This window comes from Haliotis cracherodii, unplaced genomic scaffold (genome assembly GCF_022045235.1).
Source record: "Haliotis cracherodii isolate W230 unplaced genomic scaffold, xgHalCrac1.p SCAF_1, whole genome shotgun sequence".
In the NCBI taxonomy this organism is placed as follows: Eukaryota; Metazoa; Mollusca; class Gastropoda; order Lepetellida; family Haliotidae; genus Haliotis; species Haliotis cracherodii.
This window is the reverse complement of record NW_027266264.1, coordinates 64,586,068-64,606,068: the sequence shown is the minus strand read 5'-3', so window position 1 is coordinate 64,606,068 and position 20,001 is coordinate 64,586,068. Positions and strand designations below refer to the sequence as shown.

At 41.2% G+C, this 20,001-nt stretch overlaps 2 protein-coding genes across 2 annotated transcripts; one reads left to right on the top strand and one right to left on the bottom strand.

The window, feature by feature from the left end:
* Positions 1-1,453: 1,453 nt before the first annotated feature.
* On the bottom strand, positions 1,454-5,214 carry LOC139467193 (uncharacterized). The gene is made up of 4 exons (XM_071248914.1): positions 5,138-5,214; positions 4,195-4,352; positions 3,594-3,862; positions 1,454-2,540 (listed from the first exon to the last, which is right to left on the bottom strand). The coding sequence occupies exons 1-4, from the start codon at positions 5,154-5,156 to the stop codon at positions 1,454-1,456; spliced, it is 1,533 nt and encodes a 510-aa protein (XP_071105015.1). The 5' UTR covers positions 5,157-5,214.
* A 1,189-nt stretch (positions 5,215-6,403) lies between these two features.
* Positions 6,404-18,655, top strand: LOC139467183 (long-chain fatty acid transport protein 2-like). The gene is made up of 10 exons (XM_071248905.1): positions 6,404-6,797; positions 7,388-7,498; positions 8,809-9,018; positions 9,829-9,987; positions 12,224-12,348; positions 13,619-13,810; positions 15,524-15,617; positions 16,266-16,464; positions 17,928-18,025; positions 18,339-18,655. Exons 1-10 carry the CDS (start codon positions 6,437-6,439, stop codon positions 18,653-18,655), a joined length of 1,866 nt encoding a protein of 621 aa, XP_071105006.1. The 5' UTR covers positions 6,404-6,436.
* The last annotated feature ends 1,346 nt before the right edge of the window (positions 18,656-20,001 follow it).

Sequence of the window (20,001 nt, the reverse complement as noted above, 5' to 3'; positions counted from 1 at the left end):
CATAACACCAAGATTATTAAAACACATAATGCTTATCAACATTATAAAATACAGAAGTTATCAGTAATTTTTTCCGTAGCATTGATATGATGGATAACATTATATGCTTCCATGATTCGTGCCTGGTTAGCAAAGTGTGAAGAAGAAAAAATCTTAAGTCTTATTTTTTTTGATAATTATTTTTCAAAGTTGATATATAATCAATTTGTTATCAATTTCACCAACACAAATGGTATTTTGTATTTTAAATTCCCGATTGAGAGAGATACTCATTTGCAGTGAAAGGGTTCAGAGGATTTCTGGGATTCAGTCCCATTTATCAGATTTGCAGCACCATCACCCATAAGTTAAACAAGTTTTGAATACCCAACTGACACCTGTTGCCTTAATTCAGCTGAGCTTCACACCTGTATGGACAACACCGGGTGTCACAGAGCAAGGATAAGTCCAATCAAGGCATCATGGAAAGATGGTTAAAAGAGTCCCATCATAGTAAATGCTGTTCGGTATTATTTAGAACCATTCCAGGGCAGTAGTTAAAATAACTGTATATTTACACATACTTTTGAATATAGTGACAGCTTTGTGATATGTCCCGTATCTTGTAGAGATGGTGAGGCAGATGTTCACAGGTCTATTGGTTTGAGACATCTCCAGCAGAGACAATGTCAATAATGAATGGAAAGAATAGTACCAGTTTAAGCTCACTTGAAAGAGTCACCAGCTGGGCATACCAGCAAGGCAGCCTAATGGAAGTTGAGCCATCATTAAAAGCATCTGTTGTATGGGTAGGTAGGGATTTGTTTTTCATCCGGAGTGAGACCATTAGTGATGGTCAGGGACGACCAATGCTGATGTGAGGGTCTATTGCAGGGTTGTGAGGGTTGCTCAAAACAAAGGCTTTCTCCTATTGTGGCCTTGTCAGCATCAACATTCCAAGTGGTTATGGCCATTGTATAAATTCAAATTCACACATCAGTTTATGATATTAGCAATGTTATTTGATCTGCAAAAGTAGGCATAACATTTTTGCCCAGCACACAATTGTAGCTTTATATCCGTCTAGAAGATGTAACAATATTTTATATCTTTTCCATTTTATTTTTCACCACTTGTTAAAATATGTGCAAACTTTAGACTTCAGGGCTTTTTTCACAAATCTGTCTTAGAGTTACGGTTGTCTTAACTATGGGTACTATGATCGATATGTGAAAAAGGAAGATGTTCTTGAAACCATCTCCACCATCAGTTAAACAAAACAAAAATAATCCATTCATTTCTTGGAACAAACTTTATTATAACAAGAGTTTAACTTTAACATGTGTGATTGCACATGATTAATGTGAAAGAAAACCCCTGAAACACAAAAGAATCAATTTGTAAACTACAAGAGTCTGTTTGGGGTACCCCTTGGGAGTCCATGCTTTTTATCAGGATTTCTGAACGCCCCGATTTAGGTCTTCACCAAGTGCTTACTCTTTTTCTTCCTGGGTTTATCGCTTGAATCTTGCCTTAAAGGCAAGTTATGTCCCCTTGCATGTGTCTCAACGTCATGTTGTTCTTGACTGTTGTCCTCCACCTTAGTAGATGAGTTGTCGAAGTTCAATGTTCGCATCTCGCCATCTGGCAAGATGACCCTCTGGATGTAAGGGAAGGAAGTCAAGTTCTTGGCTGTTTCCTGAATGGGATACTGCATCTTGGGGTCCATAACCTGGAAAGGGATTCCTGTAGTTGTGAATCCAACTGGACCTGGACTTGTTGGGTGGAATAGTTTGGCATACTGCTGTGACAACTTTATTTTCTTCTCAGCAAGTTTGAGCTTCCCCGTCAGTTCCTTTAGAGACTCCAGTTCCCGGCCAGACTTCGATTTCAGTCGGTTTACCTTCTTCACAGCAGTCGAATGGTGTTGGTCCAGAGTGTCATTCGTGTGTTTTCCGTTGGTCAGAGTGTGCAGAGAGTGTCCTTTTCCATATGAAGCTGTCATATTCAGGAGATGGGAAAGTGGAGTGCTGCCAGGTGGTACACACTTGATACCCGAAGACTCTGGTGATGTAAAATTTTGATTTAGTGCCCTATATGGTAATGCACTGTTTGGTTCAGTTTTGTTCATTTGATTTACATTGAGACCACTGGTAACAGGATTTGGCAAAGGAAGGACCTGATTCACAAGATCAGTTACACAGTCTGTGAGACTTCTTATGTCACCTTTAGACAGATCCAGGGGTGTCTGATCTCTAGACACCTGCAGATGATGGGGGTCAGATGGGAGATGGCCCAAGCCAAAAGTATGACGCTTAGCAGACTGGGTAGTACTGCCTGAGAGAGGTCTGACAGGAGCTCTCTCCAATGTTGACTGAATCCTGGGACAATGGCTAGCATCACCTCCTGGATGAGGCATCATGAAGGGACGAAGGAGAGGGGTTGCCCTATCAAAGCCAAACTTGGCTGTTGCAATAGTCTTCATGTTCTGCATACTGGCAGAGATGTTTGGCCGAACTAAACCAGGCATACTGATGTTCTCATTCAACATTGGTGCACACCTACAATGCCAACATATATGTTATGGTTAAATATGTACACTAATTTAATGAGAGACAAGTGAAAATCTAGAATGATGCGTGAATATCATGTTCAATAGAATATATGAATATACTGAAGTGAGTGAATGTTACTTAACACAGCAATCAGCAATATTCCAGCCATATCACTGTGGCCTGTTGATAGTCCAGTCTTTCACCAGTGGTTAGTATGACATAACCTCTTGCTGTTTGTTAGCATGGTTAGGATGACAATCAACTGAGCCTCACCCCAAATCCATTTTGGTTGCCTCTAACAACACGCATAAGGTAACTGGGCACATTCTAACCTGGGTTCCCATGTGTTTCCATTCCAAAAGTAACATTTAAGTTAAATTGATTGCTTCCTTCTTATCTATTCTCTCCAAGCAATCCAATCTCATTAAAATCAGATCTAAGTTCTCACTGCCGCTAAACAAAGATCTGAGGACATCCCATTACAGGTCACATGAGAACGACCCTTCACGAACTTTGACCGACCACTGAAATGACTGACAAGATGTTGACATCAGCCAATTAGAAAGCAGCTTTTTCGAGCTTTACAGCACTGGCTTCAACCTGGCGACATCAATTTCAGACTACGCTTGACAAACATGTTGACACAGTTCACGATTAAAATTTTGAAAACTGAACAAACAAACACTCCGGAAGGTCTAATATATGGTTGAGATCGTATGGCTATGAATCCCACGTACTGTGCGAGAGATAGATGATAATTTTGACTGAATCATTTGTACGGGCTGTAACTGTCGTTGGGAATACACTGTGTTAACGTTTTCGAGGGTTGCATGATTAGAAGACACATTGACACTTTCATGATCTGGTAAGCGACGCTTTGATTGGTCAGATGAAAGGCCGTTCTGATGTGACCCTTAATGGGATGTCCTCAGATCTTTGTTTAGCGATAGCGAGAACTAAGATCTGATTTTAATGAGATTGCAAGCAATCTAAAGATATTGACTGATGAGAAAAATGAGATGATTTATCATTTCCCCAATTTCCCCCAACAGATATTACCATCTACAGATTCCTTCCTGTAATCTTAATGTTGCTGTCAGATCATGCATGTTGAGATTGGATGTTGAAGCAGCACCTCCTGATTGAGGATGGAAGATATTCTGAACTAGGTGGGATGGCACCGAGCCTGGCTTGACCATAGGTGGATGCCAGGAGGGGGTAGTAACAACTTCAGGTTGGGGTGGGGGAGAGGGATGAGGCAGGAAGGAGATCAGGCAATCAGCAAGGTCTTGGCTATCTCCTAGAAGCACACTAATGTAGCGTGAGGTCTGGAATGAAAATACTTTTGAAATAATTTGTGTATGGAAGACATATACATATCATATTCTATATGACAATGCTTCAGACTAGAGTGGGCTTATTTGTCACTTGACCAATATGTATAATTAATATTCAAGGCAACCTGAATTTAAAACAGACAGAAAGTGGATACTTTAAGTTGTATAATGTTTTTCAAGTTGCTTTGTTAGTTGAAGGTCTAAATTCACCAGATGAACCCCTACTTGTCCTATTTCTACATTGAGGTATGCTCATGAGGAGACAAGATTCTGCCAGAATGAGTATTGAGACAATGTTTTAACCCCTATAACAGTAAACATACCTTTCTAAAACTTTCTGAACATGTACTGTCGTAGTCACACAGTAGAGCTATCAGAGCTCTGAATACCTCAGTCTTGGCAAAGTAATTCACTTTGATCATGTTCATTAAAGCCTGGAATGGGGCAACCTGTCTGCTTGTCATCCAGGTAGTTCCCATGTCTGAATTGTCAAAAATGTAAAAACAAATTATGTCTATTACAATGCTTTTCTGACAAATAAAGTTTCAAATAAATTCATAGAATATGCTAAAAAATGGTAGATATTTCAGGTGATTTATCTAAAACAATCCTTGGGACAGGGCTATAAACACACATCCATTCTTGTTTCCTGATGTAATCAGTGATGTATGATATTGGTTTAAATAATAAAATACCCTGTCACGGCTACTATTAACTCACAGCTAGTGATTGTTGTTCAATAATTACATGAACAAATTTATTTGCTTATAAAAATTGTCAAAATCATGAAAATGTCTTTAATTTGGTTTTAAAGTAGTGATAATACTTCACTAATACATATTACATATTCCAGAGCGTTGAAACATTTTTCATGTAACCTTAGTAGGCGCCACTAAATAATTAGGGGTAAACAACTCTTACAAACACTTGCCGACACTAAGAGTTACCTCCCGTACCTTCATTGATTGACGACAGGCCTATATAAGTGACAAGTCTGTTATAAGCTATCTGATATCATCTGAATGATTCATTACTTAATTCACAAAAGGATTACCGTAATAATAAGACCATGACAGAACACAAATGAATAGATCCAGCATACTCTTTTACAAAATCCAGAACCACGTTCAAATTTGGCTTCTCTCCCATGAACGTCGCGATATCGTAGATCCAATGAGAAAGAACAAAATAATGGACAAGGACGAAGTTTAAGAAATCACTCTGCATTAAGGATATTACTAATAATCATAAAATGTATCGTCATACCGCCCTTATCTCTCTTCATTTCTTTCACATTCGTCGACTTCGAAAATGGCGTAGAATATCACGTGACAAAACACTCGGAAAATTTCGGACAAAGTCGTCCCGCAGCGTTGTCCGAGGCACGGATGGCCCGATCGCCTTAGGTGCCGAAATTGGCAATGCAGAGTTGCGTCCCTCAGGCACGCCAGAAACTAGGGCTGGGACGAGTCCAAATTTACTACCCGGGTACCCACCTCAAAAATGTCCGAATGGGAGGAACATTTTTAGCATGTCCCTGGCAAAACGTATTTAGATACATGTATTAAACAATCTGGTCATTCACACACTGAAGTCGAATTTAGTTATATCTTTATTCAACCATATGAAAAATCAGAAGGAATGGGTGCATAGTCAGAAAGAAATGCGAACATTAGTGACTTGTAGTGTAACCATAGAGTTCTAGATAATTGTCGTCATCAAACAATATATCACGTGCCTAACCACGGGTGCGGGTAGTCCTGTGGGTACCCGGGTCCTTTTCAGTACCCACCCGACCCGGTTACCCAAGTTACCCGTCTTAGCCTATGTTAAAGTATGGTAGTTACGATCATCTTAGCGCCAAGATCACTTTGTGCATGTGGGCCCATGAACATATGATCTAACGTTCGAGTCCCGGTTGGCCCTGATTATGGTTCTATGATTGACAGCTACAAAGTGAGACCTGCATCATTTCGGGCTTTCCTCCCACATATACCAAAGTTGACACGCCGTGATATAAATGAAATACTGTCCAAAGCGGCGTTAAACCCAACAAACTCACTGACTCAAGCTTAATGCCTTGACGATGAATGTGTCAGGCGATTTGTTAAGTAATATACACATACACTAATAAATATATATAGCTGATTGAATAAATGTGTTTTTGTCATTCTTAATATGAAATATAGATCACGCCATGTGGCATCCAATTAACAATATATATATATATATATATATATCCAATTGCAAGCTCGGGATAGTGACTGTGGTTTCTGATATTCAAGGACGAGTTTTGATAGAGGAGACATATGAGAGCAGTCATTCTCTAGTAGACGCGGTGCTATGAACTAGTTTGACGTTGTAAACAGCACCATCGAATATAATGAACATTTTCACTGTGATGGAAATATCTTTACTTGGGTATTGACGAAAAGGCCGATGTTTCCATCCTTTTTTTCCTAACGTGGAAAGTCCGTGCTAAGAACTGTGGATTATATTTCGAAATAAAAAGGTTTGAGATAAAGGGACAGAAAATTCCCGTACAACAGTTGTGACAACGCCAACATGTTGCTGACGATATTGGGTACTTCTGCGGTTGCAGTGGTCACCTTGTGCTTGTTTGTAGTTTGGGCATTCCCCTGGATTAAATACGACCTGCAGTATCTGAGAACAGGGTTGAGGTTAGTCCGGAATATTCAGAGGAGAACCAACAAGCGCGACTTCGCCGTGGACTGTCTGGAGAGGCAGGTGCGCGAGCGTCCCAAACAGACGTTCATCATCTACCAGGACAACAATTACACCTACGAGTTCGTGGACCAGAAAGCTAATCAGATAGCTCGGGCTGCCCTCAAACTGGGACTCAGGGCTAAAGATGTTGCTGCAATCATGATGACTAACGAACCCGCGTTCATCTGGACATATTTCGGTAGGCATGATTTACAAATTGCTGAAACACAGTTATACAGCTGTAATAGCAGAATCCCATGTTGTTAGACTCAAGGAAATGGGAGTTAGAAACCAACCCTGTTCTTAAAGTGCGTTGTTGAACTTCCTGCTTTATACTTGCACGTAAAAACAATTAATATATGCACGTGTGTTTGACGATATAAAGGCAATGCAGGTTAGATCAGGCATTTGGTTGGTTGTGCCTTTTTTGTGAAGGTCCCCAAATTACTACTACTACGACTACCACTTCTACGATGACGACACAACTACTACAACGACGACGACTCATGTTACTACTACGACTACTACCACTTCTGCTGCTACTACTACTACTACTACTACTACTACTACTACTACTGATAATAATAATAATTCATCTTCCCGGGGCAAGCGTGTCCACTAGCCTATATCAAAGCCTAGTTTCTACAAGACTTTGATAAAAAGGCTTGTGGACACTCTTGCCCCGGGAAGATGAATTATTATTATTATTATTAGTAGTAGTAGTAGTAGTAGTAGTAGTAGTAGTAGTAGTAGTAGTAGTATATCCTACATTTCCCCCTATTGTTTAAGGTCTGCAGAAGATCGGCGTGTCCGTCTCTCTCATCAACTACCACCTCCGTCACAAGTCTCTCGCCCACTCCATCAACAGCTGCAAGCCAAAGTTACTCATCGTAGGTCAAGGTCAGTACAAATAAAATCGGCGCGCGTTATGATATACCCATTATTATTCTCGTCTGTAACAATGTTTTGTTTCTTACTATTTAGAAAAAAACCTGTACCAATTATATCACTGAATAATACGCCGCCGCTGTGTTTTGTGGAACAATAACACGTGGCACACGTGAAATGTTCGGACAAGATGGGTTTAAGTAAGTGTCTGTACAAGACGGGTTTAAGTGGGTGTTTGTACAAGATGGCGTTAAGTGGGGGATTGTACAATACAGGTTTAAGTCTGTGTTTGTACAAAATGGCGTTAAGTGGGTTTATGTACAAGACGGGTTTAAGTCTGTGTTTGTACAAGATGACGTTAAGTGGGTTTTTGTACAAGACGGGTTTAAGTCTGTTTTTGTACAAGATGGCGTTAAGTGGGTTTATGTACAAGACGGGTTTAAGTCTGTGTTTGTACAAGACGGGTTTAAGTCTGTGTTAGTACAAGATGGCGTTAATTGGTTTTTGGACAAGACGGGTTTAAGTCTGTGTTAGTACAGGATGGCGTTAAGTGGGTGTTTGTACAAGACGGGTTTAAGTCTGTGTTTATACAAGATGGCGTTAAGTGGGTGTTTGTACAAGACGGGTTTAAGTCTGTGTTAGTACAAGATGGCGTTAAGTGGGTGTTTGTACAAGACGGGTTTAAGTCTGTGTTAGTACAAGATGGCGATAAGTGGGTATTTGGACAAGATGGCGTTAAGTGGGTGTTTGTACACGATGGGGTAAGTGGGTGTTTGTACAAGACGGGGTAAGTGGGTGTTTGGACAAGATGGGTTTAAGTTGGTGTTTTTAATCACGATATTCAATTAATTTGGACTTCGCGAGGTAAGACCCGTTTTATTACAATATTATATAAATGTTGAGTATGGATCAGATCGTCTTGACTGGGCACCGCTATTTTGTTTGAAGGAAGTGCCAGTAATATGATAGTGGAATCTGATTGGTCAGTATGAGGGACATCTAGAAGGAACATAACTCGTCCTTGTCACTGGTAGCGCAACAATCTAACAACGAAATTCCTTCCTAGTTCGGGATGGGTGGAAACTGGACTTTTACAGTCAGTTAACTCCCTTGCCTCGGGAAGATGGCGATTGGACTAGATGGGGCTAAGTGGGTATTTTGGTCGAGATAGGGTTAAGTGGTTGTTCGGACAAGGTAAGGCAAGGGGATGTTTGTACTGGGATTTTATCGAACAAACTATGTTGCAGACACTGTAGCTCTCCAACGATGAAAAGTGTTGTTTTCAGTCGCCGTTTCGTTTACTCATGTCATTATTATTGTAGATGACGTACTTACTGAAGCCGTGCACACAATACGGGATGACATCAAACACATACAGGTATTAGCACATGGTCCGACACCAGCAAGATTCAACCTGGATTCACTGACAGAGATAGCAGAACGCGAGTCCACAGACACTGTTCATTACAAGTACAGAGCGGACATAACAGCCACAGACATTGCCTCGTTCATTTTTACTTCCGGTACAACAGGTGTGTGGCATTTTGCTTAGACGCCGTAGAGGGAATTTTCTGAATTTAGTTTATCTGCTACTACACTTAGCATTACAGCTAGAGCCACTTCCAACACATTGTATAATTGATGGAAACGAAACATGTTTCTCACTGCTTCAGGACAATAACCCTCCCATAAACACCTTTCGCTTCATGTCTAGTAGTAGTCCAGCAGCTCAAGCCTTTGAGGTCTACGTTTCATAACTTTTGATGTACAATCGAGCATGCTCTTTCTACCAAGATTTCAAAGAACGGCATGCGACTCTTGCTGTGAAGTTGTTTGATGAAGGTTACACCACTGAAGACCTCAGTAAGCTTTCAAAGGGTTTTATGGAAGACATATGGCGCATCAGTACAAAAATGTTGTCCGATGCCATTCTGTATTTATGACAATTGACCTGCCTTTGCATGTGTTTGTAACAGGTGCCACTGGTGGGACAGGATACGCTCGAACACCTGGTATCATCACTATTTGATAGTGATTCATAAACACATGCTCGTGATACATTCGGAATCGTACAATCGACTCTGCTTTTAGCAGGAATTTCTAGTGGTCATGGGAAGGGTTTTTTCCCTAAGAATTCTTCAGTTTTAGAGTTGAAGATTATTTTAGAACATCGTGAAATCCATGCAAGAGACGAAAGTCACACGAAAATGTAAATTTATTTTGCATGCTACTGTGTATGCCCATTACTCAGTCAACATATAATTCTGTTTTTAAGTAAGATGCAATGGCGGCATGGGTTATCTTTTTAAGTTTTCAATGCAAGTTTCGCTATTTCTTTCCAGGTTTACCGAAACCCGCCATTATCACCCACAAGCGGACCATCCTTGCCACTGCCATATTTTCAACCTTCAACTTCAATGAACGTGACATTCTTTACGAAACCCTTCCCCTGTATCACTCCGCGGGTCTCACCATCGGTGTGTTCTCTGTGATTCAGACAGGTGAGTGACACGATACAGTTCGTCTGAATAGAAGGGTTACAGACAATGTCTTTCAGTAAGAGATGACTAAAATAATCAAAATACGAGAATGCGTTTGTTTTCTTACATCTTGACAATTATGCTGCATCGTGGTACAGTAGATAGAGAGACATCCCATTCAATATGGCACGTTCTGGAAGTTATCAGCTCTATCATCTCTGAAGCAATGTTCTCTCTAAAATGTCCGAAGAATACATATTTGTACTTTGAGAATGTGGCCATCCAGTACTTGGTAAAACTACGAGGGGATATCAGAAAGCGTAAGTTGTCGTTATGCTTACATGTGACATATACTGCTCAAAACAAGTTAAAGAATACCTAAAAGGCGACTAACAGGATCGGCTGGTCAGGCTCGCTGACTTGGTTGATGCATGTCATCGATCCCAATTGCGCGGATCGATGCTCATGATATTAATCACTGGATTGTCTGGTCCAGACTCGATTATTTACAGACCGTCGTCATATAGCTGGAATATTGCTGAGTGCGGTGTTAAACAACAAACCAACCAACCAACCAATAAAGAACACCTGCTTCTTTCATATAACTATATTTAAGCTGTCATGACTGGCGGGTTGACAAGTTGAGGGTGTTCTTTAACTTGTTTTGAATAGTATATGTGAGTATTGACCTGTTAAGTTTCACAATTTGGTCCAGTGACTTGTTGATAATTGACTTCGACTCTGACGTACCCTACTCCCTGGCACTGGACAAAACTGAGCGTGGAGCAGTCATCACATCTTTTTATCCAAGATGGTCAATCACCAAAGAATAATTAAGATAGGCTACATGCTGTTTATGGGGAAGCGTCCCCCCAAAACGCCACAATTAACGTTGTGTGAAGGAATTTGAGTATGGGAGGGAGATTGTAAGATGGCCTCAGCTCTAGTCGACCCACCACCAGCACTACAATAGAAAACACTGATGCCGTCCACAACCTGGCCCTGAACAGCAGGTGTATTACACTCCATGGGGTAGAGTAGAACATTTTTCACATGTCAAAGGTTTGTGCCCGACGGGTTCCCGGAAATCTGTCGGAAGAAATGAAGGCTACGTGGGTAAACGTCTCTGGTAACCATACATAATCGTAAGCCAGAAAATGTTCAGTTTAGGCCATTGACCAGTGATGAGACCTGGAACCACCATTATAATCCCGAGAGAAAACACTAATCCTTTCAGTGGAAACACTTCGGTTGTCCAAAATTTTAAAGTCATGTTCTCCTCCATCCGGACAATTCCCCAGTTCACAATGGCTGCAATGGCTGCTGTGCATCCACATTATTCATCAGATCTGGCCTCTAAAGTGACTACTGCCTGCTTTCAAATTTGAAAATACATTTACATGGTCAGAGACGTAACGAGGACCAAGAACTGGTTGCCGCTGTGGAGGGTTGGTTGACAGATCAGGATGGGACCTTCTACTAAACAGGGATAACTGACCCGGAGAAGGAGCAAGTGTATTAATCTGCAAGGAGACTTTGTTGAAAAATAATTAGAGATCACGACAGTATTTCAGATATATGCCTGCTAGACTCAAAACCTTTTGATTTTGCTCGTACATCTTCGTTGTCGAAGACAATCCAAATACACTTTTCAGTGATCGTCCGGGATGTTTCACGAATGATGCCCTTTGCTTAAATAGACAGGTGACTTTGACCTTCACTGGCGACGAGCGTTACCAGTAGGCCATGACATTCCAGGCCAGTTAGTAAAAAGGGTGTGGTGTATCTATCTTTACACGTCGGTATACGTGGGCTGGTTGTAGGTAACTGAACGGAGAGAAAGATCACCTCAGTGTTAATGGTATTTAACTTCACATGTCTGAACACTGCATGTAACCCTGCGTTCATTCTACTTTGCAACTGTCACCTCGATACACCCACAACTTGAATATAGACAGACAAAATGTATTTAGTGCAGGATTAATAGAGTTTGATCTGTTGAACATTTGCTCTTTGGCTGTAATTGTCAAAGCGTGAGTGAGGGAATATTTGTTTACACCGCTTCAGTACTTTTCCAGCAAAATCAAAACAAGGGACATCAGAATTTATTTCACACATCTTTGGTGAGGATTCGAACCCGGGTCTTCGAATTCAGCGTGACAAGCGGACGCTGTAGCTACTATTCCGGGCGACCCACCTCCGGAATAGGTGTTGTTATTGTGTAGTAACTGAAGACATTATCTATGTATACATACAGGTGCTGTCATGGTTTTGCGGACCAAATACTCCGCAAAGAACTTCTGGTACGACTGCCGTAAACACAACGTCACCGTGGTGCACTACATCGGGGAAATGTGCCGGTACCTCGTCAACAGACCAAAGGTAAGGATCGATCGAAGGGCCAAGAGGAATGGAGACGCAATGAAATATGGCTAATGAAACATGATTAAAACAGTATATATATATATGTATGTATTCATTGAAATGGAAAAATTATAGAATAATACAGAAAATCTTGATATATTTTTTCATAAAATAAGCATGGTCAGGAATTTTTCAAACTGGAAACATATCTTAAAACACATTGACGATTTACGTTTTCAAAATGGTGTTTACTAAAGGTGCAATCCTTTCCCGATGCAAATATTTACCACAATAGTGAAACCTACGAGCAGGGGCGTAGGGCTGACAAACCAAGGACTAACAGAGTGAATGTGGAATTCGAACCCATTATCATTAGGTTGAGGGACGCATTAGAAATTGTGCCGCCTTGAGTTACAGCTCTATACTTTTGTAATCAATATGTAAAAGACAGCTTTGTGATACAAGATGATTTATAGATGAAACCTCCTACCACCCTTTTTGATTCCGGGTAAGAAATCTGGCCCACAGCAACATATTATTGTCGTAAAAGGCCGGATGGCCAGGCTCGTTGACTTGGCTGATGGCATATCTTCTGTCCCTATTGCGTGGATCGTTGCTCACAACATCAATCATTGGATTGACTGGTTCAGGCTCCATTCTTTACAGACAGCCATCAAATAGCTGGAATATTACTGAGTTCGTGTTCAACGAAAATATAAGAAACATGTTATCACCTGAGATACATACTTGTGACAGACCCACATGAAAGATGTGCTGAGTGGACTTATTTTTATGATGTGACTACATACCTCTAATAGCTTGATGTTTCCCGTGAAGATTCCGGGTTAGAATAGGTCTTCAGCAACCCATGCTTGCTGTAAAAGATGACTATGCTTGTCGTAAGAGGCGACTAACGGGATCGGGTGGTCAGGCTCGCTGACTTGGTTGATGCATGTCATCGATCCCAATTGCGTAGATCGATGCTCATGATGCTCCAGTCAATCACTGGATTGTCTAGTACAGATCGATTATTTACAGACCGCCGTATAAACAACAAACAGCGTTAAACAACAAACAAACAAAGTATAGCTTGATGCACAGGCTTCCAGAGAGTAGACGTACAAAATGCACCCGTGTTTTGTAATCAAACTGTATAATCATCAGCGAGAATCATCGAAGATATTATACAAATGTTTACGAAACACGCGTGTTGGAATCATAATGATAAGCGCACGAACGCGAAAGAAACCCGTGCAAGAGTTTCGAAATCTAGCCATTTTTTTTCCAGGTCCCAGAAGAAGTGCGTCACAACATCCGGGTGGCAGTAGGAAACGGTCTTCGAAAGGGCATCTGGGAAAACTTCACAACGAGGTTCCAGATCCCGCGGGTGGTGGAGTTTTACTCTGCAACTGAGTCAATTATAGGATTTGCAAACATATTCAACAAGGTGGGAATGGTTGGGAGGTCTTCTCCGCTGACGGTGAGTTCCATACCTGTACCTGAATGTAGTATCTTTCTCCAGGTCTGTAACCTGGGATACCTGGAAGCCATACCGAGCCATGTAACATAAATGTGAACATTGAATTAGTTAAATCCCAATAAGGGGACAAAACAAGGACTGTTTGGCTCGGAGTTAGTATACGTGTCTGAGTGGGGTATTTATGTTACATTGCGGCATAGTGAGCCAGCGCTATAAAACCGGCATCCACGCACGCAGGCACGCACGGGGGCACGTATGTACCCACGCAGACGCAAGAAAAGACTTGCTCTACCTCCCCCCCCCCCCCCCCCCCCATTAACCCCCCCCCCCAAAAAAAAAAAAAAACCAAAAAAAACAAACAAAAACAAACAACAACAGCCCCCCCACAACCAAAAACAACAAACAAACAATCTCATTTAAATCAGATCTTAGTTATCGCTACGGCTAAACAAAGATCTGAGGACATCCCATTACGGGTCACGTCAGACCGACCTTTCACAAACTCTGACCGACCAATGGAATTACTGACAAGAGGTCGACATTAGCCAATCAGAAGGCAGCTTTCTCGTGCTTTACGGCACTAATTTCAAATTGGCAACTACGTTCCGAAACATATTTTTACCAATTCTCGCTTAAAAATTTGAAACCTGAACAAAAGAACGTTTTAGAATGGCTAAAATATGGTCTAGATTTTGCGAACGTTGAACATTTTTATTCATAATACCCACAGGAACTCGATGATAGCGTGTATAGCATAATATATTCGAAGAGAGAGAAAATCCCACCCCTCTATACATATGGGCCATATGTATAGAGGTGTGGGACTTTTTTCTCTACGAATATATTATGCTATACACGCTATCATCGAGTTCCTGTTGGGTAGACCGACGTGTGTAATATCTTTCGATATTTTCACATGTGTATTATACCGATTTTCAGTGCTGATTGGTCACTTGAAGCGATATTACATCACAGTGCTTTGATGTTTAGGCGCCTTCAGTGAATTTTATCTGTAGGGTTGAGATATCTGACGTCCTTGATTTTAGTTCTTAAACCGCCCGTGGGTAATTATAAAGAATAACCCGGCTCCGCCATTCATTCACTCAGGACAACTATCCTTAGTTCTCGAAGCTGCTCGTTGGTTGTTCTCAAATTACACCATGTCAATAGGCCATTGTCTATAACAATTATATACCTGTAAGACTGGTTCGTGTCTCTATGACCTCCCCGTATATGTTCACCCTACTGTCTACTATTACCCCAGTCTCATGACAATCCTATCTTTTACTCCGACACAATATACCTCGCTGCGTGGACATGTGCTGAGATCTGCACGTAGAGAGGGATCATATCGGAGTCAAATATTTGATGTTAATTAGGCTGACTATCAGTCCTGAGACTTGAGATCCCAGATTTTCTGTAGCAGTTACCTTGGGTTTTGCATGAACTGCATGTTAAACTTATGGACCCGATATGACCCCCGGCGTACACAGATATCTGTAACCTGTATTAAACGTACACTAGCCATACCTGATTACTACCAAGTATATTCAGCTGCTTGGTTAATATTATGTTATTATTGGCCTGTTGGTCCACACTTTCATTATTTGTTTGCACTTGTTTCCCTTCCTTCAGTGTAAGATATAAAATGTCTTAACCAAGCTATTATCTACTATCTTTTACGTGTGCTCCTTATATGGTCTTTAAATTCAGAGGCTGCTTGCACCGGCCATATTTGTCCAGTTTGATCACGTGACTGAAACTGCCAAGAGAGATGCTCAAGGGAGATGCGTACAGATTGGGAAAGGTGAACATCGTTGGGCTATAATCAGTTTCTTCATCACGTAAAAGCTTCATTATCTGAGTACAAGAACATAACTAGAGCACTGCTTGCCTGTGGCATTAAGCATTCTGTAATACTTGGAATTCTACGAGTACGAGGCGCCGTTTTACTAATTATTCCCATTCTTTATGCCAATAAATGAATTATCACAATTCAATTTTGAGATATTAAATGTATTAATTGATATCACAAAGTCAATCTTGAGATGTTATCAAATCCGATGTATTTTCGGTGATACATTATTAGATATCACAAATTCATTTTATGATATCTTATTTTCGAATTTGTGATATCAATAATTACTTATGATGTCAATGATTAAATTTTATATCATGTATTCGAATTTGTGATATCAGTGCTTGATGTTAACATAATTGTGTAGATTTATATGTATAATGCACATACATGTATTTGTGCATTTGGTCTCCAGCATATCCAATGATTGTCATAGTCGACTAAAATGTATAGCTTTGTGGCTGATTGCGTCATCGTGGATAGCTGCTCATGCTTTCTGTCACTGGTTTGACCTGTCGAGACTCTGTTAATAACATGCGATCGTTATATAGCTGGAAAAGCCGACGGCATTAAACGAAATTCCATCACTGCTTTCAGACAGTGTGGGTCTTCTCATCTCTCCGGTAAACAAACAGAGGACATTCGAGGGCTATTTTGACCGCCCGGCTGAGAATGAGAAGAAACTTCTCTATGACGTCTTTAAGTCTGGCGACGTCTACTTCAACTCGGGCGACCTCTTCTACGTAGACAACGAATATTTTGTTTCCTTTCGAGACCGCACGGGAGATACATACAGGTAATTGCTACTTATGCTACTGTAACATTTTACCAGTTCGAGCGAGATATACGAGTGTACCAAGAGAAGCCGTTGAGCCATTTGACCGACTGGACTCAAGGGCATAGGCATGTCAACCCTAAACCCCTCTATAATTATGCAGAGAGTATAATAATCTTGCAGAAAGTGGGCATGGGTGTTTTGAAATATGCTTCAACCAAGTCAGCGAGCCTGACCAGCCGATCCCGTTAGTCGCCTCTAACCACAAGCATAGTCGCCTTTTACGGCAAGCATGGGTTGCTGAAGACCTATTCTACCCCGGAATCTTCACGGGTCGAAACCTGATTAAGGCCGATTGACACAATTTGTGTCCAGTTACCCTACTGTGGTTACCGTAACCCTTCACCTCTTAAATGTCAGTTTTTCTCCATGTCACTATATTTCGAAAACAAAAGCCAGTCCGGTTTTCTTTTGGCCCGCTATGTTGTTTTTACCAGGGATTCTAATTCAATGTTCAAGGCTCCATCATTTTCAGGATATCGTGACACTGCATGGTGACGTTGCTGACGATGGCTTAAAATAACATTTACTAACTCCCATGTAGACTAGGGAGATCCGTCAGATCACTTTACAAATCAGAGCCCGACAGTCCAACATCTCTCTTGACGGAGAGTGGTTGAGTTGACACACTATCAACCAAGTCACGGAGCCTGAGCACGCGATCCACTTGATGTCGACGAATGTAGGTTGCTCGGAACAGATTCTAACATGAATTCCCACGTGTAACTGTGACGTTGCCAGTGTCTTTATGTTTTATTATATACTTCAGTGTGAAAAACTGAGTTTTCTGAGGTTGAGAAAAGTGAACATAACACTTGATATTTCACTGCAGTGAACATAACACTGTGACGGAACAATTGTCATGCAAGAGTTACATCCCCTTGAATTGTCTCCCTTTATCGTAAGTGTCCATAACCCGTTCACAAACTGTTGACGTCTTTGTTACGTTAGTTCCACATCGACGAAGCAAATTAATGACAGATGGGTAATTTATGGAGTTAATATCACTTCTTGCACTCTTCTACACTTACGTAACTCGTCAATCGAGACTGTTCGTTTCGCAAAGCGCCATTTTTGTTACTTGACCAGCGTGTATTCTTTCGCTTCCAACAGCGGTCTCCTAGTTTTCGAGAATAATTTTTGTTAAAGTTGATTTTGTATATAATCATATCGAAATGTTTGACCACGAGTTTTCGTGACCCATAATATGTTTTGAAACTTTTGTTTACATTTTTTGAAATTTTGCAAACACGAAACTACATTTTTAGTCACAAATACAAGGGGTAGTGAGCCGTCCCTGTGTGGCAAGGTTTTACATTTGTAATGAAATAATTTAATTTTCCGGGAGAAAACTACACAAAAATTATATAATAAATAGGATATTTCATGTGTCTCTATATATCTGTGTCTCATGTTTGACTTAGATGGAAGGGAGAAAATGTGTCCACGCATGAAGTAGCCACTGTGCTGTCCGCCGTCGACTTCGTCCATGACGCCAACGTGTATGGCGTCACTGTCCCAGGTTCGTGTTTCGGCCTTGGGATTAATTTCTCATTCAGCAGCATATGTGCAGGCACCTGTCTGAAGCAAATGTAACACAATTAATAGATTAATTATGTCATGATCTATGTGGGTAAACGGTACTGATGCTGGAACATTTAAACGACATATTCCAAATGGTGAATATTGTAAATATTGTAAATATATTTTATATATATGATGTTTTTTTATAGTTTGAGATGACGTTTATGATCGATTTAATTTATTTTATTACTATGTTAATGAATAATATATTGCGTAGGTTACAAATCGATTCTCTATGTTTCCTTTACCAGGTTGCGAAGGAAGAGCCGGAATGGCTGCTGTTCGTCTGAAAGACAATACTTCTATTGATTCCAAGAAACTTCAACAAATTAGTGCACATTGCACGGAACAACTTCCTGCTTATGCACGTCCCAAATTCCTACGCCTTCAGCGAGAAGTGAATCTGACTAGCACCTTCAAGCACCAGAAGGTTCGGCTAGTGAATGACGGATTTGATCCATCCATCACAGACGAACCGCTGTATTACTTTGACAAGGTCTCAAACCAGTACAGGGTCCTCACACGGGCAGTGTATGCAGACATCGTTGTTGGGAAGATCACTGTCTGACGAGACATGACTGAAGTGTATCGGCTCGCAGCATTTAGATAAGATGCTTTATTCTCAATTTAACAAGAGCCGTGGATTTCCGGGGCAGAATGTGTTCCTTTACCTCATGCTTGTGGTGAGAGCCGAGCACTGGGTGATTGATGGTGCGCGTCGTTCTATAGCCACCCGACAATGTACCACTGCTTTGTCTGGCCCGGACCCTTAGTAGTGATTGTTTCTTGTCAGCATACACAGCACTCTACGAGGTTATTCAAAAATCGTTTGACAAAATGTTCCGAAAATTTGATAAATAAAAAAAAAAGCCCAGTGTTATATGTTGTTTTTTATACGTTATGGCTACTTGAGCACATCCTCAAAGGTATATATATATATATATATATATATATATATATATATCACTGCCAGCTTCTGTATCTGTGTACTCGGGCTGTGACTCTTTCTACTACATAATACAAGGTCCACATACATACTTTGACACAGATACCGTTTGATTAAAACGATCCATCAACTACAGTGCATATCGAAAAGTGACAGCGCTCTCGGAGGGGCACGGGTGGCCCAGTCCTCTGAGGCGCCGCGATTCGCTGTGCAGAGTTGCGTCCCTTTGGACACACCAGCAACCTATTATTGTGGGTTCGAATCCCGGTTCGCCCCGATTATGTTTCTAGGTTTGTCAGCACCATACCCGTGCTCGTTGGTTTCACCGAAACGGTAAACGTCTGAGACCTGCATCACTTCGGGCTTTCCTCCCAAATTAAGCTGACACGCCGCGATATAACTGGAATACTGTTAAAAGCGGCGTTAAACTCATCTCACTCACTCCCTCTCGGAATCTGATGCCGTTATAATTCCAAAGACACTGTTTGCTCCACCTGTCAATTGACGCAACAGGCAGCATTGCCTCAGCTGTGTCATGGTAGCCTGTACATGATCAGAGCCAGGCAAACTAGTGGTTAACGTCATGACCAAAATCCACGCCGTCGTGTCAAAGTGAAGAACCACTGCTCGGCTGAACAAGCATTGGTTACCAGGGACCTATCCTGCCCAGAACTCCATACGTCAGTCTGTTCAAACGTGTGAGGTAAAATGGGGTTTAGTGTAGTTTCATGATATTTGCACTTGTATAACGTGTGTCGGCTGCTTGTAGTATCCAGGGTGCCGTTGTGCAAAGTTATCTTAACCCTAAGGGGATCGTAATTCCTATACCTTAACATAGACTTACGACAGTCGTAGCGCTAAGGTTGTTTTGTACAACGGCACCCAGACCAATGCCGGTTTTGTAGTGCTAACCCCCTGTGATACCATGAAGCTGAACATGGATGCTCTTCTCAGACACAGTGTTCTGA

Coding starts and splice junctions, on each gene's coding strand:
- LOC139467193 (XM_071248914.1), bottom strand. Junction 3,863..4,194: donor GTTCAGAAAGTTTTAGAAAG/GTATGTTTACTG, acceptor TTTTCATTCCAG/ACCTCACGCTACATTAGTGT. Junction 2,541..3,593: donor CAGGAAGGAATCTGTAGATG/GTAATATCTGTT, acceptor TTGGCATTGTAG/GTGTGCACCAATGTTGAATG.
- LOC139467183 (XM_071248905.1), top strand. CDS start 6,437: ATGTTGCTGACGATATTGGGTACTTCTGCGGTTGCAGTGGTCACCTTG. Junction 9,988..12,223: donor GTTCTCTGTGATTCAGACAG/GTGAGTGACACG, acceptor GTATACATACAG/GTGCTGTCATGGTTTTGCGG. Junction 15,618..16,265: donor ATGCGTACAGATTGGGAAAG/GTGAACATCGTT, acceptor CACTGCTTTCAG/ACAGTGTGGGTCTTCTCATC.